The sequence below is a fragment of the Zonotrichia albicollis genome, chromosome 1 (genome assembly GCF_047830755.1).
Source record: "Zonotrichia albicollis isolate bZonAlb1 chromosome 1, bZonAlb1.hap1, whole genome shotgun sequence".
In the NCBI taxonomy this organism is placed as follows: Eukaryota; Metazoa; Chordata; class Aves; order Passeriformes; family Passerellidae; genus Zonotrichia; species Zonotrichia albicollis.
The window spans coordinates 145,500,985-145,521,051 of NC_133819.1; the positions used below are offsets into that span (position 1 = coordinate 145,500,985).

General features: G+C 41.4%; 1 protein-coding gene across 7 annotated transcripts in view; it reads right to left on the minus strand.

Annotated features, from left to right (window-relative positions):
* Positions 1-20,067, minus strand: part of ASAP1 (ArfGAP with SH3 domain, ankyrin repeat and PH domain 1) — a 173,751-nt gene that overhangs the window by 104,081 nt on the left and 49,603 nt on the right. For 6 of the 7 annotated variants that reach the window (XM_074556998.1, XM_026790219.2, XM_026790224.2 and 3 more), the window contains exons 2-3: positions 19,539-19,625; positions 8,751-8,880 (exon numbers count right to left, since the gene is read on the minus strand). In XM_074556998.1, coding sequence (XP_074413099.1) covers positions 8,751-8,880; positions 19,539-19,597 — 189 coding nt within the window. In that variant the 5' untranslated portion in view covers positions 19,598-19,625. Of the gene's footprint in view, positions 1-8,750; positions 8,881-9,358; positions 9,515-19,538; positions 19,626-20,067 lie in introns of those variants that run through there. The other variant, XM_026790216.2, reaches the window with a different exon arrangement.

Sequence of the window (20,067 nt, forward strand, 5' to 3'; positions counted from 1 at the left end):
TCTACAGTCAAGTGGAGTTTTGAATGTCTCTTTGGACAAGAGGTTTCACATTCTCTCTGAGCACTTGTTCCCCAGACTCATGGTTCAAAACAAACAAGCCCCCAAAATAATAATAATAGAAAATCACAAATACACCCCCTCAAAACTTTCTCAAAAGCAATCAGAATTTCTACTCTATCAGTTTTCTGCCTTTACATATACTACATATTTGAGAAATCAATATGACCTTCCCTCAGTCTCTTGTCTAAGGCTGAAGAAGTCTGGTTTTCCCTCATTAAGTGATGTGCTTCAGGCCCTTCATCACCTTGGTGATCCTCACTTGGACTTGTGGCAGTCTGTAACTTCTTTCATGTACTGGTGAACCCCAAACACAGTACTTTAGATGTGGTCTCACAGCTCCTGACAGGGGGGAAGAACCACTATTTTCTGACTGCAGCTTTACTAACACAGCCCAGTACGTGGCTGGCCTTTGTCACTGTGAACCCACACTCAACAGCTCATCCACCTGGGTCCAAGGTTCCTCCTCAGAAAACTGTCCTCTGGCCAGCCTGTACTGCTGCACATGGCAGCTCCATCCCTCCCTGGGGCAGGATTTCGTATTTCTCCTCAATGAGTCACACAAGGCTCCTCCTGTGTCAGGCCACTTCTCCAGGTCCCACTGAAGGGTGACTGCTGCCAGCAGATTGAACAACTTGATATGATCAAATAAACTTGATGAGATCACACTCAAGCCCACCATCCACACACTTAAAAGATACCAAATGGCTCTAATTTCAAAACTGATCCTGGAAGGCACTGGTGCCACTTGCAACCTGATGCCAGCTGGACTTTGCTTCACTGATCCCCCCTCTCTGGGTTGGCCACCCAGGCCATGTCCCACCCAGCCTGCAGATCCCTGACCTGGTCCATCTCTCACAGCTGGGACAGAAGGCTCCCGGAGCACACCATGTCTAAGGTCTGACAGTCCCACAGACTCTTGTTTAGCAGAAGTTACCTCCAGCACCATACTGATTTTTAGCTCTTAACCAAGACAAAACCAAGAAATTAAAAGACTCCACTGGCATTGTAAGTTTCTATTTCTGCATCAGAAAGAGTTTTATATTTCTTCTGTTAAGAAATGTAACAAGAAGGATAAAACAAGAAAGGTCAAGATAGAGGTGGCTATTTAGAAGAAAGAAAAAGCATTCACTTTCTAGTTTAACCACAGCAAGAGCACAACTTCAGGCCTCTCTTTTCACCACTGACTAAGAGACAAGAAGGCCACGTGCACCCACATGCACATCTATGTGTGTAAAGGGGGAAATGAAATCCTTACATTTTGTTGCTTTTTCACAGGATCATTAAATGATCCATAATCACCACAATCAAGCCTGCTGTAATCCAAAATCTTACTTGTCACAATGCTTATACAAAAGCTCAGCATTAGCCCACTGATAGCAATATTTACAACCCATTACATATAGCTATAGATAAATAACACAGATCAACACTCTCTCTTTAGAAATATAAAATAACTGTTTGTTGCACTTCTCAGCAGGGAATGGACTTCCAGCTGCACTCCTTCAGGAAAGGAAACTCATGCCATTATCTCAAGGCTTTTCCTTTGTACTCATCAATAAACTTTAGACCTCTTGGCCAGTATCAAACAAACCTGGCTGAACAGTCTCTAAGAGAAGTACCAAAATATGCTGCTAACTGGACTCTGAAAAGTTTTCCATGAGATTTAAAAACTCTATTAGTTGAGAGCCCTTTTTATAGAACATGCTTATATTGCCTACCTTTGCACTTGAAACAATACTGATAATTAGCATTCTTAGCTTGATTCTGCCTAATGGTTTTATTGCAAGGCACTATTCCATTCAAAATGAGATGCTGTGATCTTTCTTACAATTATCCTCTGTAAATTTGCTTCGCATCTGCTGTTTAAAATTATTAAAAGCCATCCTTATTCATATTGTTATGAATCACAAAGACAGTTATGAAAATTGAGTTTTACTCTTTGTACTAAGAAACATACTGGAAATTAAATCAACCAATCTCATTCTGTTCCGAATCATTCACGTGCAGTCCTTCAGTGACACCCTGCTGAAATACAAACATGGCTTTGTGGGCTGTTTCCCCCTCTCTGTTTTCTTCAAAGCACTTTTTTATTGCTTTTTAACTATGGAAGGTGTCTCCACAGGACTCAAACCTAAACATTTAACTCAGCTTCAAGTCGTGTCACTTTAAGTGTCTCCCCTCCATCAGGGCCAAGTTCCCATGACTACATGGTACACACTCTGTCAGGGTTTATCTGCACAGCATACTGAACAGAGTGCACCAAAGAGCACTTTCACAGCTTCCTAACTGATGGGTAAACATGATGAAGCCTGTTGGGAGTTCAAAACAAGAAGCAGTACTTCCCAAAAAAACATATGAGGTACCAAATGCACTAAGTACTTTCATAAATATGCCTAAAATGAATACAAATTCTCAAAAGGCAAAGCTAATTCATCTGCCATGACTGAAACTTTGAGCTACTAGTGAGTGTTTCTTATTTTTCCTAACATCAGTCACATTTAAGTAAAAGGAGATTGCCTGCTTATTACAGACGAATGCTTTGACTGCTATCAAATGAAGGGTAAAACTGATTACACACTAAATGAATAAATACTGTAGCATGCAAATATAAAAGCATCCTCAGCTGCATTTTAAATACAATACACTGCTGTCAACTCCATCTGTATCACATTTTCAGTACTGTGATTGGGAGTCACCCCTGTGCTCTCACTGTGGCCTCTGTATTTCAGAATGCTCACATACCCATCTTTACATCTCTGTTGCAATTTGTCATTCAATGCAAAAGCAGCAATAATTATCCTGAGTTTTATTATCTACACAAATAAATTTTTCTTATCCGTTATTTTTAGGACGGTTTGCTATCAAAAGCCTATTTCCTCAAAAACTGAAGATTGCTTGTGGTCTGTTACATAAAAACCAGCTCTGAAGCACAAAGCTCTCTATGATGCAACACTGCTTCTAACTGCCATAAGTAATAATTTACAAGATTAGGAAGAGCTGAGTTTAAGTCTAATGCTGCTGGAGCTCCCTGGATTCACCTCCTAAAAATAAAAATCTATTTTAATTAGAAAATGGAGACATGCAAAGAATAGGATGTTATAATTTATTTGTTGCAATTATATAGAAGTGATGCTTCAAAAGAAATTAAGTGATAGAATTTTTTTCTATTATTTATTTATTTCTCTTGACACACACACACACACACAAAATAGATCCTACTCATTATCACAGCCCAGGGTAATGAACAAAGTCTATGCAAAGTCTATGCAATGAAAGTCTGTGCAAAGTCTATGTCTAAAACAACCAGCAAAAGTTGCTACAGAATGGAAATCTTCCTGTTCTCGTGCATGGTTTCACCTGCCTCCTTTGATAGAACACTTTGTCACTGGAGAAGGATCTTGGGGTGGAAAAATGTATGAAATCACCACAGAAGATCTGATGTTATGGCAGTTTCAGTGCTACACAAGTTTCAACAAAATTATAAGGAGGAAAAATGCTGTCCCCTCATCCTCATGCCAAAAGTCCCTCCTCACAGTAGAATAAGAAATAAATGCATAAACTGAAGCCCACAGGGAAAGATACATATGGGAAACTGTGAAAATGATTCATACACAACACATTTTGAAAGAAAAATTTTTTAAAAGGCAAAGCAAAAAAAGTAACAACCCCATACTTTCCCTTTTCCCATCTCTAATCTTAGACATGTATCCATGACACGAAGAACATGAGAAATCTTCTCCTTTCAAGCTTTTTTAGTTTACACCAGACTTGCACCAAGAACAACAAAACGTGTATAAGGCTGAGCAGGAGCCAGACAGTCATTCTTTAGTGATGTATATGCACACATCTGTTATAGGACCAGCCCAGACTGACAGACTGCTGTGCTCAGGCAGATCAGCACTGTGAGAAACAAAATGAGCAACAATCATTGCAGGAATAGTGTTGGTTTGGGATTTTTTTTAATTAAAAACCAAAACATAACAAAACCAAAACCTGAATGCAAAACGCAAACGTATCTGCAGTCAATCTAATTGTCAGAAAACACATTTTGAGTTTCAGCTTCTCACTCAAGTGAAAAAGAAAGAAAGAAATAACATTAATCATTTAAGATGTTCAAGTATTAGAGAAGTACAACAGCAAAACAGGCATTAAACTGCAAAATCAGCATCATCCCAACTGAAGCTATTCTTTATTTTATCATCAGCTCCTAGCTGTCCCTTCATATCTACCAGCCTGACTAAAGAGAATTTAAATATTTAAGCTTAATCTCTGTCTCCAGACAGTCCTGCACAACATCTGCTACTTTAAGAGAAAGACTCAGAACTGCCTGGTCATGATAACTGAGCTATCCCTTGAGTGCAAAGATGTCCTTTCAGCTGGAGCTGGGACACAGCAGAATGATAATCAAGACAGTCTTGTGGTGATCCCACATGTGCACTACTTATTCTCAGAACAGATGTCATCATTCTCTAAAAATTCCAGCTAGCTCACAAAGTAATATTAACTCAATGATTAAAATCAACTTTTCAAAATCTATTTGAGTAACACAAATCATGGAGCTTCTGTGGATATAAAAGCATGTCTGGTCAAAACAAAGCAGAGGCTGTATTTTAAGAGACTGTATCAGTGATCTGTTTGTATTCACTATTTAGGCTTTTCACTTAAAAAAAGTAATTAGCCATCCATTTACATGTGCAATAATTCCCTCTTCATATGATCCTTACAGATTCATGTAATGGTTTGGGTCAGAAGAGACCTTAAAGAGCACCAAGCTCGACCCCCTGCCATGGGCAGGGACACCTTGCCCTGGGCCACGCTGCTCCAGGTCCCATCCACTTCCAGGGATGGGGCACCCACAGCTCCTCTGGGCAGCCTGTGCCACTGAATCACCACTCTCACAGTAAAGAATTTTTTCCCTATATCTAATTCAGTTTAAAGCCATTCCCTCCTGTCCAGACACTCCACACCCTCGTATAATGTCCCTCTCCAACTCTCTTGCAATCACCTTTAGGCCCTGGGAGGCTGCTCTAAGGGCTCCCCAGAGCCTTCTCTTCTAGAGGCTGAAAACTCCAATTCTCTCAGCCCTTCTAAAGAGCAAAGGTGTTGCATTACAAAAGAAGCCTCCCACCTGCATGCAGAAATATGTTAAAAACATATTTTTTACATGAATGTCAGATCATGCTGAAGAAATCAACAGAAAGGAGTGCAGATTGCAAATTCTCTCAAATTCGACCTATAGTACAATATAATGGTTGTTTCTCCCTCAATGAGTTTGAGAAAAAACCCTATTATTTTAGCAATAGAATGATCTTGAAAATGTGTCTTTACTTGGAGGCAATTACACAACACTCATGCTCTAAAAAAATATATTATAAAACAATCTTGCAGCTTTTGTTAACTACTGTTAAAGAGGCCTAAGCCTGGCTAGAAATATGGCAGGGTCTTTTTTTTTATTTTGGTGTGACTGGATGATAAAAATCAAAGCTTGGTCTCTTGAAAGTAGAGAAAATCTTTGTAAATTTCAGTAGTTTTAAACAATATAGCATTAAACCTTCCTATTCAATAAACTGCTATAGAGTAGCATGTTCTTTCTACTGTCTTTGATTAATATTATGGCAGATTTAAATAAAGTTTGGGTGGAAGATTTTCTTTTCTTTTGTCTGTTGCTTTAATAAGTTGAGAACAGCGAAGTCCTTTGGAGGAGCACTCCCATTTTGTGAGGTATGCCTTTGTGCTTTGTTAGGCCTTCCACTGAAAACTTACTGAATGCAAACTCATCAGAATCAGTAAACATGTCTGCTCTGATTTTTCAGTTGAAACTTGTTCCAAAATTGCATATAACTGGATCCAAAATCTCCTCTGAAAATGAATTAAATAGGAAAAAGAGTGGTAACTAGGAGATAATATGTAGCAATTCACCCAGCTGAACACACTGCCCCTCTACTGATGGACAAGCAAGTGAGAAAATCAGAAAATGAGTCCATCACCTCTTATTATTTCAGAAAACTTGTTAGTTGTGATGCAGGAACAGTAAGTTCACAATTTTTTAATAACTTCACAGAACCAGGTAATGACATCCACACAAAACCACTTTTTTTTCGTCACATTCTTTATGAAAAGGTTTTTCTTATCTAGCTACTGATCTGAGCTACAGCAGGAACTACACTGGACTCAGAAGTTGAAAAACAGAGCTAACTTTCATTAAATCTGTTTAATTTCCCTTGCATTTCTCTTCAGAAAACAGTTCCAGTTTGCAAGCTTGCTTAGAATAAAGAAAATAACTAGTTAATCCACAAACTAGCTTATAGTTGCAGAGGTAGGTGCAGGTTGTGCCGAATTAAATGAGGTGCAGAACAACCTCAGCTCCTCCAGGCAGCAGCGCCATAACAGCACGGAGCCTGCCACTGCCTGCAAGAGCCCAGATGCAACATCCAGTTAAAAACAAAACAGCTGCAAGGAGGGAACCATCCCCTTTGCCTCGACACAGCAGGCTCACCACTGAAGTTCAGGAGCTGATTGCGGAGTTCTTGGGTCACTCACAACACATCAACAACAGCAGCAGGAGCTGCAGAACACCCAATTCAACCACTGGTTTTAATCCCGTGTTTCACAGAACTCAACTGCTTTAGGTAAGCAGGTGTAGAGAAACCAGCCCAGCTTGAAAGCAGCAGCAGCAAAACTGTGTCTTCACTGTAACTGGAGCTTGCATGCACAAAGACTCCAAAGGAGCCTTTTGCTAGCCACATCCTGACTGTATTTCCCCATGCAAATTATTAACTATAAATTTGGGAGAGTTGCAGATTTTTTGCACATGTTACAGTAGAGCCTGTTTAAATCTTGTTTCCCACCGAATAAAGCTTTTTTGTATTTACAGATAATAAAAAAAAAATGCAAAACAAGTCCAGTTTAAACTGCAATCAGTTCAAATAGGGCACATAAAACAGTTATACAAACAAAAGAAATTCAAAGAAGAGCAACACAAGCAACAGAAGTAGCCACCATTCTTTATTCGCCGATTTGTAGTCAAATCCAACATAAAAGCTTCTAAAATACACACAGTCCACACAAATAGTGCAGAACACTGTGTATTTATCTTATATATTTTGTTTCTTTTTGGAAAGGCATTATCACATTCAGCCTGCACCTATGTATCTCCCAAACCATGAAAGCATTACACTGTATTCTTACCCTAGAAGTAAGTTGCCAGTGATGACAAAATATATATTATTTAACTCTGTGCATGCTGTCAAGTGTACTAATAAGCATATCAATGTCTGTACCTATTCCACATAGTTAAGAACAGGGGGCAGCAATTCTGTCAAACACTAACCTAACAGGTTGATTCTTGACAAATCTATCAGTGGCCATGGCTTAGTTACAAGAGAAAAGAAAAACCAAACCAGTTACAATTATGGAAAAGTTACAGATGTTAATCTAGGTTACATAATAAAAATAAAATACATAATTCTAAATGTGAACTTACAATCACTCTTGTCAGTTGCCACAGTTTTGAACACAGACAGTTTTTCTATTAAAACTTCAGCTGATCTGAATCCTGTGGCATTATATTTCCATACCCAAGACTATCAAGCAAAAACCATAATTAAATAATTAACACTCTTTCCTTGCATACCAAATGTTTTGCTCATGCCAACACATTCAGCAGAACTAAAAGACTCTATTAAATCCATCTCCTAGATACGCGCTGGCTCCTGAAGAATCGACAAATACTTGATGAACTAAGTGTATAATCCAAACCAACAACTAACTGCAACCTCTGCAACAATAGCAAAAATCTGTCTTCTTTCAGTTTCATCATGCTTGGACCTTCAAGCAAGCAAAAGGCAAGAGAAGAGCTGTACACTGTCTTCTTTTAAAGTCATTTGGAAGACATTTCCTCATAACCACTGACCTAGTCCATAGGAAATCACTCTGAAACGTCAAATAGGAAGCAGTGGACTGATATTTCTTGGAAACCAGCTCTGGAAGTTTACCCATTTTCATGCTCCTATTTCTTGACAGCAGAGCAGGGTGAACATTTAAGTGACGCTCATAACAAGCATGAAAAACCCTAGCACTGAGGCTTCAAGGTTGAAGTGCTGAGACCGTATAATCTCTTCTGCTGCATTATTTTGCTCCTCTCCTTCCACCAATTCTGTTTTCATATTATTTCCTTCACTCCACATTCATCTCTTCATCCTTACCTCATTTCTTAAAGCAAGTCTCCCTTGGCAGATTTCTGCAGTCAGAGTTCTGTGCTTACTTGATGTAATGAGTGGCTGGGGAAAACCTCTACTAATGCTCTCAAACAGAACTCACCCTTCATCTTCCCTCTGAAAATCCCAACATTCACGCATTTTTTTTCTACTGCAACAACTGACAACACTGAAAACACCAAGAAGTACCACAGCAACATTTAAGTTCAGACAACTGCTTTACGCACTAATCTTTGAGACGCCAGAGCAGGAAAGCTTTCTGTAACTAGCTCAACACAAGGGCAAAGTCCCACAATTAAAAGAGCAGATTACATGCATACCAACGCCTCTGGCTCCTGTGGATTTGGGCGGGTGGTGCTGCCCCGTCCCTGATGCTCTCTCAAAGGCGTACAGAAAAAAAATTAATAAAAAGGAACAAAAAAGAGGGAAAATGATAAAAACCAGGGGATAGGGTTTGGGGTGTGGACGATTTACCTCTTCCAGCAGCGTGACCGTGTTCCTGCAGTTCTGCAAGCGGGTGGTGAAGCTGGAGGTGGTCGGGGAGTTGTAATCCTCTGTGGTCTCGGCGATGAACTCCGACACGGTGATCTGGTCCGGCATGATCCTGCCCCACCGGTAAAGCCCAGAAGAAGCCGGGCACACAGATCCGAAGAGAGAAGAAGCCAAGTTTCGGGGGGAAAGGTGGGGGAAAAAAATAAGAAAACGAAAAAAAAAAAAAAAAAAAGGAGAGGGAAGAAGATGTTAACAGCCAGCAGAGACCCGCAGCATCAAAGCACCGGAGCCGCAGAGGGAGGCTGAAGCTTCGCCCTCTACATTCAGCCTCTCCCCGGCCGCCCCCTCCTCCTCCGGGCAGGAGGTGAAGGGGGAGAGGCCCCCGCACGGCGCCCCTCGCTCGGCCCCGCCGGTGGGGAGCGCTCCCGCGGCCGCCTCCGAGCAGCCCAGCTCGGCCCCGCCGCGGCGCTGCGGGGAGGGCGGCGGGAGGGGAGCGGCGACCGCGCCGGGCTCAGCCCCTTTCCCCACCCGCGCCGACCCCCCCACGCCCCCCGGCCCGGCCGCTGCTCCCGCCCGCGTCGAACACTGACTTGTGCGGGCTCGGGCTGCGCCCCCCGGGCGGGGGAGGCGGGGCCGGGCCGGGCGCGGCGGGGCCGCGGGGCCGCGCTGACGGGCACCGCTCACGGGCACGCGCCGCCCGCCGCCGCTACGCGCGACAACGAGGAAGCGGCTCCGCGCAGGCGCGGCTGGCGCTCCCCTCCCCCGGCCCCGCGGTTTCTGAGGGGGGGAGGCTGCCACTCTTTCGTTTTCTTATCATAAAAAAGGGTTTTTTGGTGGGAGCTGACAAGGTTGGGGGATGCTGGGCTGCGGTACTGTCCCTAAGCGGGAGAATGAGCTTCCTGTGCCTCTGGCACCGGGGAGAGACCCTGCCCGCCTCGGGCTGCGGCTCCGCTCCCGCTCCAGGGAACCCCCAGGGCGAGTCGGAGCCTCTCTTGTTTCTTTATTTCCCTTCCGTGAGCCCGTCACGGGCGGTCGGAGCCCATCCGCCGGTGATGTACAGCCAAGGATTCGTGCAGCTGAGGGAGCCACCCCTCTCGGCAGCCTTGACTGCATAGGTTTTTGCGCTCCTTAGTCTTAGTTAATTTTTAAGAAGTCCTGCTATGATTTAGAGAAGCCCTTGAAGTTGCTACTGCCGATTTTGCGTTACAAGCTCTGCGCCTGAGCCTTGCCGGAGCAGAGCTGTCTCGGTGCTGCCGTGGCCGGGTCGCGCAGCCCAGCGCGGTGCCCCAGAGCAGCGCTGGCCCGAACCTGAACCGCGGTCTCACAGCTCTGTGTCCGCTCACAAACAGTATTTCTGAACAGTTAACATCTCCTTTATCCATTGTTGTATCACGTAACTCAGGGAACTGACAGACAGACAGACCCCCTTTTTTTTTTTTTTTTTTTTTTTTTTCTTAAAGCTTAGGTTTGAGGTCCCATATGTTCATTTCTAAAGAAGGCTAAGTCTCAGGAGGCTCAAGTAATTGTGGTCATCTGCTGCATCAGTGTGATTTATTTAGCCTTACTGTGTGATTTCCTCTTCCTTATATTTGGGATTCTCTCCACACAAGCTGGGCCATTCAGGAATGCTAAATATTCTCAAATCTGAACAATTGAGAATGAGCAATATTATATGGCTGTATCCATTTCAAAAGATTTTATGTTCTCTGCATAAGTACCTGCCATATTACAACGTGGTTAGGCTTGTACATGGTTTTGCATGTAATTCTAATAAAATGCCTGTGCAACTCAAAAATAGTTTACCGTATCAACTAAAAACTGCAACGCCTGAGTAAGGATAAAAAGGAGATGCCTGATTTGAGTATACTCGTAAAAAAATTACTTCTATGCAGTTCTGTCAGCAAAAATATGACCAATACTCCTGAGCAGTGGTCCTGCCTGAACATGTTTCTGTATTTCATTGCCTTAGTAGAAGCCCTCCATGTGGCCATGTGATTGCTGCTGCTGCTGCTGCTGCTTCACGTGATGCAGCTTTCTGGCACAAAGGCTCTGAGCTCGTACAGATGATTCTTAAACGTCATAAGACTCTGAAAGGTAGAGTAGGCAAGAGGAGGAGGAAGCCAAGAAAAGAACTGTGTGGGAGTTACAGTGAAAAATGGATTTGGGCAAAAAAAAAAGAAGGGCTGAAGAAGCAGCAGGAGAGGTAGGAAGAAAATCAGTTGATGATCGTGTTCATCGGAGCAGTGGAGGAGGAAGAGAGACCAAGAAGATAAAAATGGCTGGTGGCATCAAAAGCAGTATGGAAAGGAGAGTAATGAACTGGCCGGGGGGTTGGGCCAGGGAAGAGCTGTTGGTAAAATCCAAAAGAGGTGTTTTGGCCTAGCCTGCTTGGAAACTGGATGGGTGAGGGATACGGCCCAAGGGCCCAACAGGGTCTCTGTGGTCACCCCCTGTAATTTCCTGCTGAACATCAATCATGGGCTGTCACACAGCTGTTCCTGGTGGTCCACGGGTCAGCTACAGTGTTCACATTAGGAAGGTTCCTGATCCCTCACTGGCAGATTTCAAGTGAGGATAAATCCATCACACTGGTGGACAAGCTGGTTTAATTAATTGGGTGCTCTCACTATCAGGGTTGAATTGTTCTTCTTTGGGCTGAAGTTATTGAGCTTGACCATTAATCTCTGGGTTGTAAAATAACCTCATCTGTTATCCCAGTAAATCCCCCCAGAAGCTGAACATATTGCTAAAGACATAATTGCTTTGATATTATTTTGTGCAAATTTAAACTACAGAACTGAAGAGCATATTCAACAAAGAAAGGGAGTAGACTGGCCAGGGAAACTGTGAAGAGTGACAGAAATGAAGGCAGAGCAGAAAATGCAACTGAACTTTTGTGTTTCCTCATCAGGGAAAAAAGTTGTCTTCTAAAAAGACATATAAAATGTATAAGAAATAGAATGAATACAAAAGAATACTGGTAAATAAAGAGAATGGCACAATGCCTAAAAATGAAAAAGGAAGATCATAGCTGCCTTTTGGTCTGTTTTTGACTGTTCTGAAATTGTTTACTCTGCCAGAGAGAATACAGTGCTCTGTTTTGCTGCTTAGAAGCAGCATTTCCCCTTCCCTTATTCAAATGTTTGTAAAGAAAATAGCCCTATAGGCATGACCTCTTTGGACTTGGATTATTTTCATTTAAACACATGGAAACAAGATCAGTAAATTAATGTGATTTTAATAAAAACATACAAGCTACCTGGAAAAATGTGCTAATGTTTAAACTAGTCAGATTATGTAAGTATTTATTTCAAATAGCATTCAGTGATTTTCAGATTTAACCATGTTTCCTGTTTTGAATTGCAATCAGTATCTGAGATTGAATTCTAAATTTGTAAGATGCACCCCTCTATAAATTGTCACTAACTGAAATCACTGTTTCACTTCACAAATGTCAAAGAATAATCATCAGAATGTGAAAGTTATGTTTCACAGTGTCTGCTGTAACCCTGTCTTAGTCTGTGCTAGATCCTGGGTGAGGCTGTGCCACAGCCTTTTTCTCATGGAAGGTTTGCCAGTGAAGTTATGCTTATCTCAATCCTCTTGGTATTCTGAAGTGAAGTACATCTTTTCCATCCTGGACAAGCTAATGCCAGTGAGGATCATGCAAGCAGCACTGGAAATCACTCCTTACTGCTGATGCATTGCAGTCAAGGTAGTTGTGCTGTCTTGCCATCCCACCCAGTGATTCAGTCTACAAATCCACTTGATTCCCAGGCTTGTATTGTGATTGCAAACAGAAGAGTTAATTACAGCAAACTGAGAGTAATTCTGCAGTACTGGTGATAGTCACCGTGCTTAGGGAGAGGCTAAGGAACATAGCAATGACAAGCTGCAGACACAGGTGTTATGCAATAAACTGAATAGCAATGATAGTATTCTTCATTTTATAGTATTTTAGAGAGCTTATATTTAGATTGAGGCCATCAGTTCACTCCCAGGAGCTGAGCAGGAGTGAACAGGTGATGATGTTGTCATCACTGTGAACTTTGCAGCATGACCAGTATGTGCAGAGGTGAAGAGCTACATGGCACTTGCACAGCTCTTCACATCGTCAATGCAATTAACTATTGAAACCACACAGCCATGAGGTAGAGAACAGCAAGATTATGTTTCCACTGCAGATAAGGAGCCAGATAGATGAGCTTGAGTCCCTGCTGTGTTTGTGGCTGTCTAGCTTTAGTCATGCAAAGCCATCTCTTCAGGGTATCAACACCTCATCTGGGCTGAAGCTGGTGGTGAATCTCCTGTGGGATGTGGTTATGCTGCCTGCAGAGAGCAGCCCCAGGACCACCCTGAGGTCACACTTCCCTGCTGCGTAGGAAGCAAACTCACAGATGCAAACTCAGGTGTGGTTGCTGCTTTTGGAAACAAGCTTGACCCGGGTCCCTGGCTGTGCACCGGTGTGTTTTCAAGCATGCTCAGACTAGCTGCCTCCAGGGCCATTTGCAGCCTCTCAGTGTGGCAGCAAAGTGAGTTGTTAGCTGGAAAATGGAAATCACTGTGCACATCTCTTCTGTGCAGTGATCCTTCTGATTAGTACGGGTGTAGTCATGGCAGGATCTCACATGTCAAATTCAGGGGTTTTGATTCTCAAGTATTAACATGACGATGCCTTTTTGCAAATACAGTTTTAGTGTACTTGCAAATACAGGTTTACAGGTTTACACTCATTCCTTGACTTGCAAGGTTTCCATCTTGGCTATTACTGCAGATAAAAGTGCTGATTTTACAATATGACAGACAGTAGTGCTTAATTAAAACATCAAATCATTGAAATGCACATGCTTTTCTTAGTAAACTATATAGTTGTTCTTTTTATGCTCCTTAGCATCTCCACAAACATGGAGAGTGTCACCAGCTCAGCAGCAAATAGCAACAGTAGTATGCTAAAATGCATCAGGAAAATATCCTTAGGCTATGTTTCTCTATTATACTGCTATCCTGAATATGTTTATGGTTTGGTGTTAGACCCATCCCTTTCAGCTAAACACAGTAGTCAGGAGTACTCCCCATCCTCCTCCTGATCCTAACTCTCTTTATGAGATAGTTGTATGACATCAGGCATCCATGGCATTTGATACCTGATAAAGCTGATTTGAGGTTCCCTGAAAAAACATCTATATGGTAAATTGCTGTTCCTACATTTTTATGGTTTTATTTTCAGATAACTTCTGACAAAATTAATGGGAAAGGCTTATTTAAATTTATGGCCATAATACTAGAATATCCATAAATATTTCTGAATATCAGCTCTTCTCATTTGAGTTAGATGCTGGGCTTAGGGCATAAAAGAAGCTTCAAATCAACAGGAATCTCAGCAGGATGAGTTATGCTTTTGGTTTTGGAGTATCTCACGTGCTAAAACTCAGTAAATGTTTTTTGTTAATGGAACTCTCTTAGTTTTGTTTTGCAAAGAAAAACCACCCCTTTTATGTAATGACAAGTAACATCATCACTTTGTATTTCAGCAGGAAATGTTTAGTCAGGAGGCGTTTTACCTCCAGGAGCTGTGTCCTCTCAGAGGACAGTCGGACGGCTGACAGCCTTGCACAAAATGTAACAACCATGTATTTAACCTGCAGCATGTTTGCACGTTTAATATCACACAAGTGCATGATGTACTCACAGGAAAAGGCAAAGTCTATTTTAAATACTGAAGCCTACATCACACATTGTGACTGGTGCTAATTTGCTTGAAGGAAATGTACATGGTAAACTGCAGAGTGTTTCTACTTGAGGAAGAAGGCTGTTGGCTTTGACATTTGCAAACAAACCTTTGAAATTATTATGTTACTGGGACCAAATAGGTAACTTTCCAGTAAAAGAAAACTTCTTGCCTATGTCACACTGCTGAACATGAAGACCAAAATCCAGGTCCAGCAAACATGCTGATTGCAATTCTGTGTTTTTTATGGGACAGTATCTTCTAATGTGACTTATGAACTGTATGAGCTGTGTCAAGAATTTCTGCTGCTGCTGTGACTGTGTTGAATGCAAGAATCAGCTGATTCCAATTTTAATATTGGCATCTCCCACCATTTGTCTTCATCTGGTATTTAAAATGAGATAGTGAATGTCTCAGAAACTATATGTTATTTTAGAAACCTTTCAGCACTTAAAATAGTGGCTTAAACAGAAGGTTCTTTTCACATTCTTTCAATATTAAAATGAGAGCAAAAAGAGAGCCCATTTTGTTCTCTTTATAAATCACATTTTGGTATCATTAAGATCATGTGGTTTTAATACTATGTGGACAAAATGAAAAAAAGATTAAGTCAGAACATCAGAAATATTTTGCTGAATTATATATTTTGCATCTTATTTACATGAATGTCCTGGGCAAGTAGCTTGGCTGAATGATAAGGAAACTCAAATAAGCACCTCAAAGGACAGCTGAAAATAACAGTACTGAAAATGAAGTGCAGCATTGAGTTACACAAGATTAAGCTGACTAATCTGCTGATTCAGTTTTGCCTTTGTTTTTTGGTTTTGTCGTGCAAGATCAAGTGTCAAGCAGACAAACACGTAATGGCATTCCAGATTCCAGACTCCCAGTAACAACAACAAGCAATGGGCTGTTCCCCTGCCACCTCTGCATTCTCCAAAAATGAAACAGCAAAATGCTCACCTGCAGCAAGAGGCAGCAGGTGAAGGACAAAGATCCTCCTTTTCTTGTTACAGGTGTGATGAATTTGGTATTTCTATTTCACAGATGGTTTTTGTAAGAGATGCTCATTTAAGAAACCTTACTTCAGTTGAAAGGAAGTGCAATATTGCATATGAAGGGTCTGGAAGAGAAGCCATGCAAGGAGCAGCTGAGGTCACTTGGGCTGTTCAGCCTGGAGAGGAGGAGACTGAGTGGAAACCTCATTGTGATCTCCAACATCCTCACAAGGCAAAGAGGAGGGGCAGACACTGATCTCTTCTTTGTGGTGCCCAGAGGCTGGACCCAAGGGAATGGCTGGAACTTGTGTGAGAGGAGATTTAAGTTGGATATTAGGTTTTTCCCCCAGAGGGTGGTTGGGCATTGGAACAGGCTCCCCAGGGAAGTGCTCGCATCCCCAAGGCTGACAGAGTTCAAAAAGCACTTAGGAAATGCTGCCAGGCACATGGGATTCTTGGGCATGGTCCTGTGCAAGAACAGGAGTTGAACTGAGTGATGAGTCCCTTCCAACTCAGGATATTTTATAATTCTGTGATTCTGTGTGTCAGGAGACAACAGGTTCAAACACAGCTTTTACAACATCTACAGAATATAAAAACACAGCAGTACATTCTTCTGTATGGACTGGTTTTTGGACAGTCCAAAGGTATCAAACTCTTATGCGTGCTGATGAATAAGAAATCTGTCAGTGGAGCCACTCGTAGGTTTGATGTTAGCCCTTGCCCAAGTGACAATATGAGGCTGCTCATTACTCACAGAGATGGCCAGGCAGGAACTGCTGACCCTGAGAGAGGTGGTGCTCCTGCAGTACCCACCATCACTGCACTGGTGAGGCTGAGGAGCACCACAGGGAACCTGGGCACGGTTGTCCTTGCATTCCTGACACTGAGCAAATCTTTGAAGGATTGTTGGGAAGGACACTGCAGACATGTTGGCAGGAGAGCAGGTCATTCCAGTGGGATTCAAAGGACAAGATGAAGCCAGAATGTCATGAAGGGGTACTCTGATTGAAATGAGAGAAATAAGAGTCCTTCCAAAGAAGGAGTCATAGTAGCTGGATGCTTTTTTTTTTTTTTTTTTTATATGAGAAATAGCAATGACTAAAATCAGAGGGTGATACTGCAGAAATGAACATGTTGCAGGGCAGCTGGCATAGCAGGCTCTCCAAAATAAAAAGAGAATGAAATAAAGCCTCAACCCACATTGCAAACATTTCAATATTTTCTCTTTCCCTCTGGAAACGATATGGCTGTGTCATTACCAGGCACATCTCTGGTTCTACTGAAGATGCTAAATCTATGCTGATGGCAACATGCAGTGTTTTGCCTGCAGTAAAAATGAAGGTTCAGACCAAAATGAACCTGGGAAGCAGTTGGAGAATGAAATAAATGTTCTGTAGACCTGGGATCATGTCCTTGAGCTGCCACTCATGGCTCTGACATGGCAACTGATCTCTGTGTGCATCATTTCTCTATCTGTGGAATGCAGACAATTACATTTATTTCTCTAGGTGAAAGAACACTGGGCTTTTTCAGCTGAATACTACTGTATCAGAACTAAGTATTTTTAATATATATTTTATTGTAAGAGTTTCAAAAAATAGCTGAGGGATGAGAAGGACTCTCAGTCCAAACAGTTTTGTCAGCACTTTTTTGGACAGACAAAAAGGTTTGGCAGGTAAATGAAAGGGTTTCTTTCTACTAGTTGTTAATGCTGTGAAAACATAAATCAGAAAGATCTGGGTTTGTGAGGGATTCCTCCCTCTATATTATAGTTTTTTAGCATTACTTTGCGGAAAAAGAGGGACTAAGACCCCCATGATAATAAACAGAAGTCATTAGCAAGGTTTGCTAAGACACAGTTTGCAGATGTGAATGTGTATGGGCCTACTGAGTTGAAGTGCTGGCTTATAGTGTTGTCTGAGGATACTTTATTTCACATAATTTCCTAAATAGCATCTCATTAGAGAAAGGCTGGAAATAAATCTGCAGATGTTGGATGTTATAAAAAAAGGTTCTTCCAGCCACTGAACATATTAGCACATCTGTGTTTGCCTTATATAAGCTACTGTTTTCAAGGATGCATCCCTTGGCCAGACTCTAGACTTGAAAGTAGCATAAGAAATTTTCAATTCAGGAGTGGTGCCTTTTGGGTTTTGTTTTGTTTGTGTTTATTTTGTTTGCATGTTTGTTTGTTTTATTAAGGAAATCAGAATGTTTAACGATAGGTAAGATCGGAAATAATTTGAGGCATATCTCCTTTATGCGCAAGCAAAATTACTCATATTTAAAATTATGGTTTGCAGGTTTTATTAATGTAGATATTTGAATGTTGAAGTCATAAGGTTTTGGCAAAACCCAGGATGACAGATAACCATATGGTAGTTTTTGGAAACTAGTCTTGCTGTGTGTACCAAATTTCTGTTGGGCCAATGTTCATATAGTGCTAAATGAAATTTAGCAGTGCAGAATTTCAGTCTAGAGGTTGATCACAGCAGCTCCTTTAGCCAATTACTCATTTGCTTCTACTTTTAACCACTGAATTTGAGCTTGCAGCTTCCTAAGTTAACTGGCGCTCCATTGACTACTGTAGAGGGTGACCATCTGCTCATCTGTTCTGCCTCTAAGGATTTTTTTTGAAGCAATGCTGATCTCAGAAAATTTGAAAGGGCAGCAGGAAAGATGTCAAAAATCTTCAGCTCCTAAAAGTTTCGCGATAAAATTAAAATGAGCGGAGTAACAAAATGTTTCTTGTCCTTATGAATGGAAGAGGTTCACTGTCAACTTGTTCTTTGTCAAGTTAATTAGTGTGGGAGAAGGATCCCCTAAGTGTCCCAGTCATGGGAAAAGTTTCAGTGATGGCTTGCACCTCCTCAGGAGCTTCATCAAGACACGGATCTGTAGAAAATTTGGTTTCATTAACTTCTGGGATGTTAGCACTACTTATTTTCTTGTTGGCGGTTGTGATTTCCTTCAAGGAAATCTAGGAGCAGTTGGACATAAAAATGGAAGTGCCATTTTAAAATCAAGTAGGAATGTCCAGCTTAATAGCTCCATTTTTTTTAAATACAACTGTTTGACTTCTGAACTCATGCTTATTTAAGACCTCATGGACTCAAAAAGGAAAAGTATGTGTAGCCATGTGACAAAGCAAATGCGCCAAAGGAGGATTTATTCGGTTTTGGGAAGATCAGCAGCCGTGATTCACCCTCTTGGCTGGTCTGGACTGCAATATGGTCAATTGATTCCCCCAGGGAGGAAGAAAGGATGAAAGTCCCACACTGCTCTGTGGTCACAGGGAGCAGTGACCTGTGCCAGGGTAGCTCCAGCCCATGCATCCAGTACAAAGAAAACTTCAGCCTTAACCATCAGTATTGCTGTAGTAGGGGATTCAAGTCGGGCAATCCAAATGTAGATTTTAGTGGTTCAGTGAAACAGAGTGAAAACTTTAAAACAAGAGAACTCACCATCCAGAGACTGAATAAACAAAAAGCATATTTAGACAACTGTGTGCTATTCAGCATTTTACATCACGCAAAGAAGAGAGTCCCTCCTCTTTTCAAGCCCCCACACAAATCTTGCCATAGATTTTTCAGGCTGATCTGAGAGATTTGTTGTTTTCAAAGTTAAAACAACGTCAGTTACCAGATCTAGATGAGTTGAAAGAGTTACAATGTCCTTTGTATACCCTGCTGCCCTCATCCAGCTTTAAGATCTATGAAAGCAAAGCAAACTATGTAATAAATGTTAGTGTTTGTTCCAATAATTGCTCAGGTGGCCAGTGCTTTGTAAGGATTTACTGATTTGTTGGAATTTTTGATCATTGAAAGGCAATAGGTTAGACTTTTTCTGAGGAACACCCACTGTGAAATCTGAAGTGGCATTAAGCAGAAAAAACCTATTGGCAGATATTAGAATTTATAAAACATCTGGTCTGCCTTTTACTCTTTAAACTATATTTATATTTATATTTATATTTATATTTATATTTATATTTATATTTATATTTATATTTATATTTATATTTGTCTTTGTCTTTCTTACCGATTCCATAGTGAATCTCTTGAAGAAAAACTTGAAAGCCTGGATGCTGAAGATCTCATGTCTCATCTGTCACGACCAGAAACCTACCTAGAAGAGGAGAAAAGATCAAGTAAGTAAAACTGACCAAAGCTATGGGACTGACAAAGTCTCTTATTTAAATAGTCAGTTTGAAACAATGTGTGTTAATTCTTCAGAGATGGAAATTTATCTTCCATTATTTGATTGCTGCATTTAATAATATGAGTTTCACTGTGGTAAACAGTTCCATTAGAAATTCCCTGATAAAGAACACCTTGTTAAAAATTTCTAGAGGAGAGCTTCATTTAGCTGGCTGGGAAGACTCAGTCTAACTCAATGTGGCAATTACTCAGTCAGCTGCACCGAGTGCAGTGCTGGTAAGGACTTGCCTGTCCAAGCTGTCTGACACTTCAGAAGACCCTGTTTTCTGATATAACTTCAGTCTAACCATTCAAGCTGAAAATTTCAATGTCAGGTGTATGCACCAGACTGATCTTTTTTGGAAGATGGA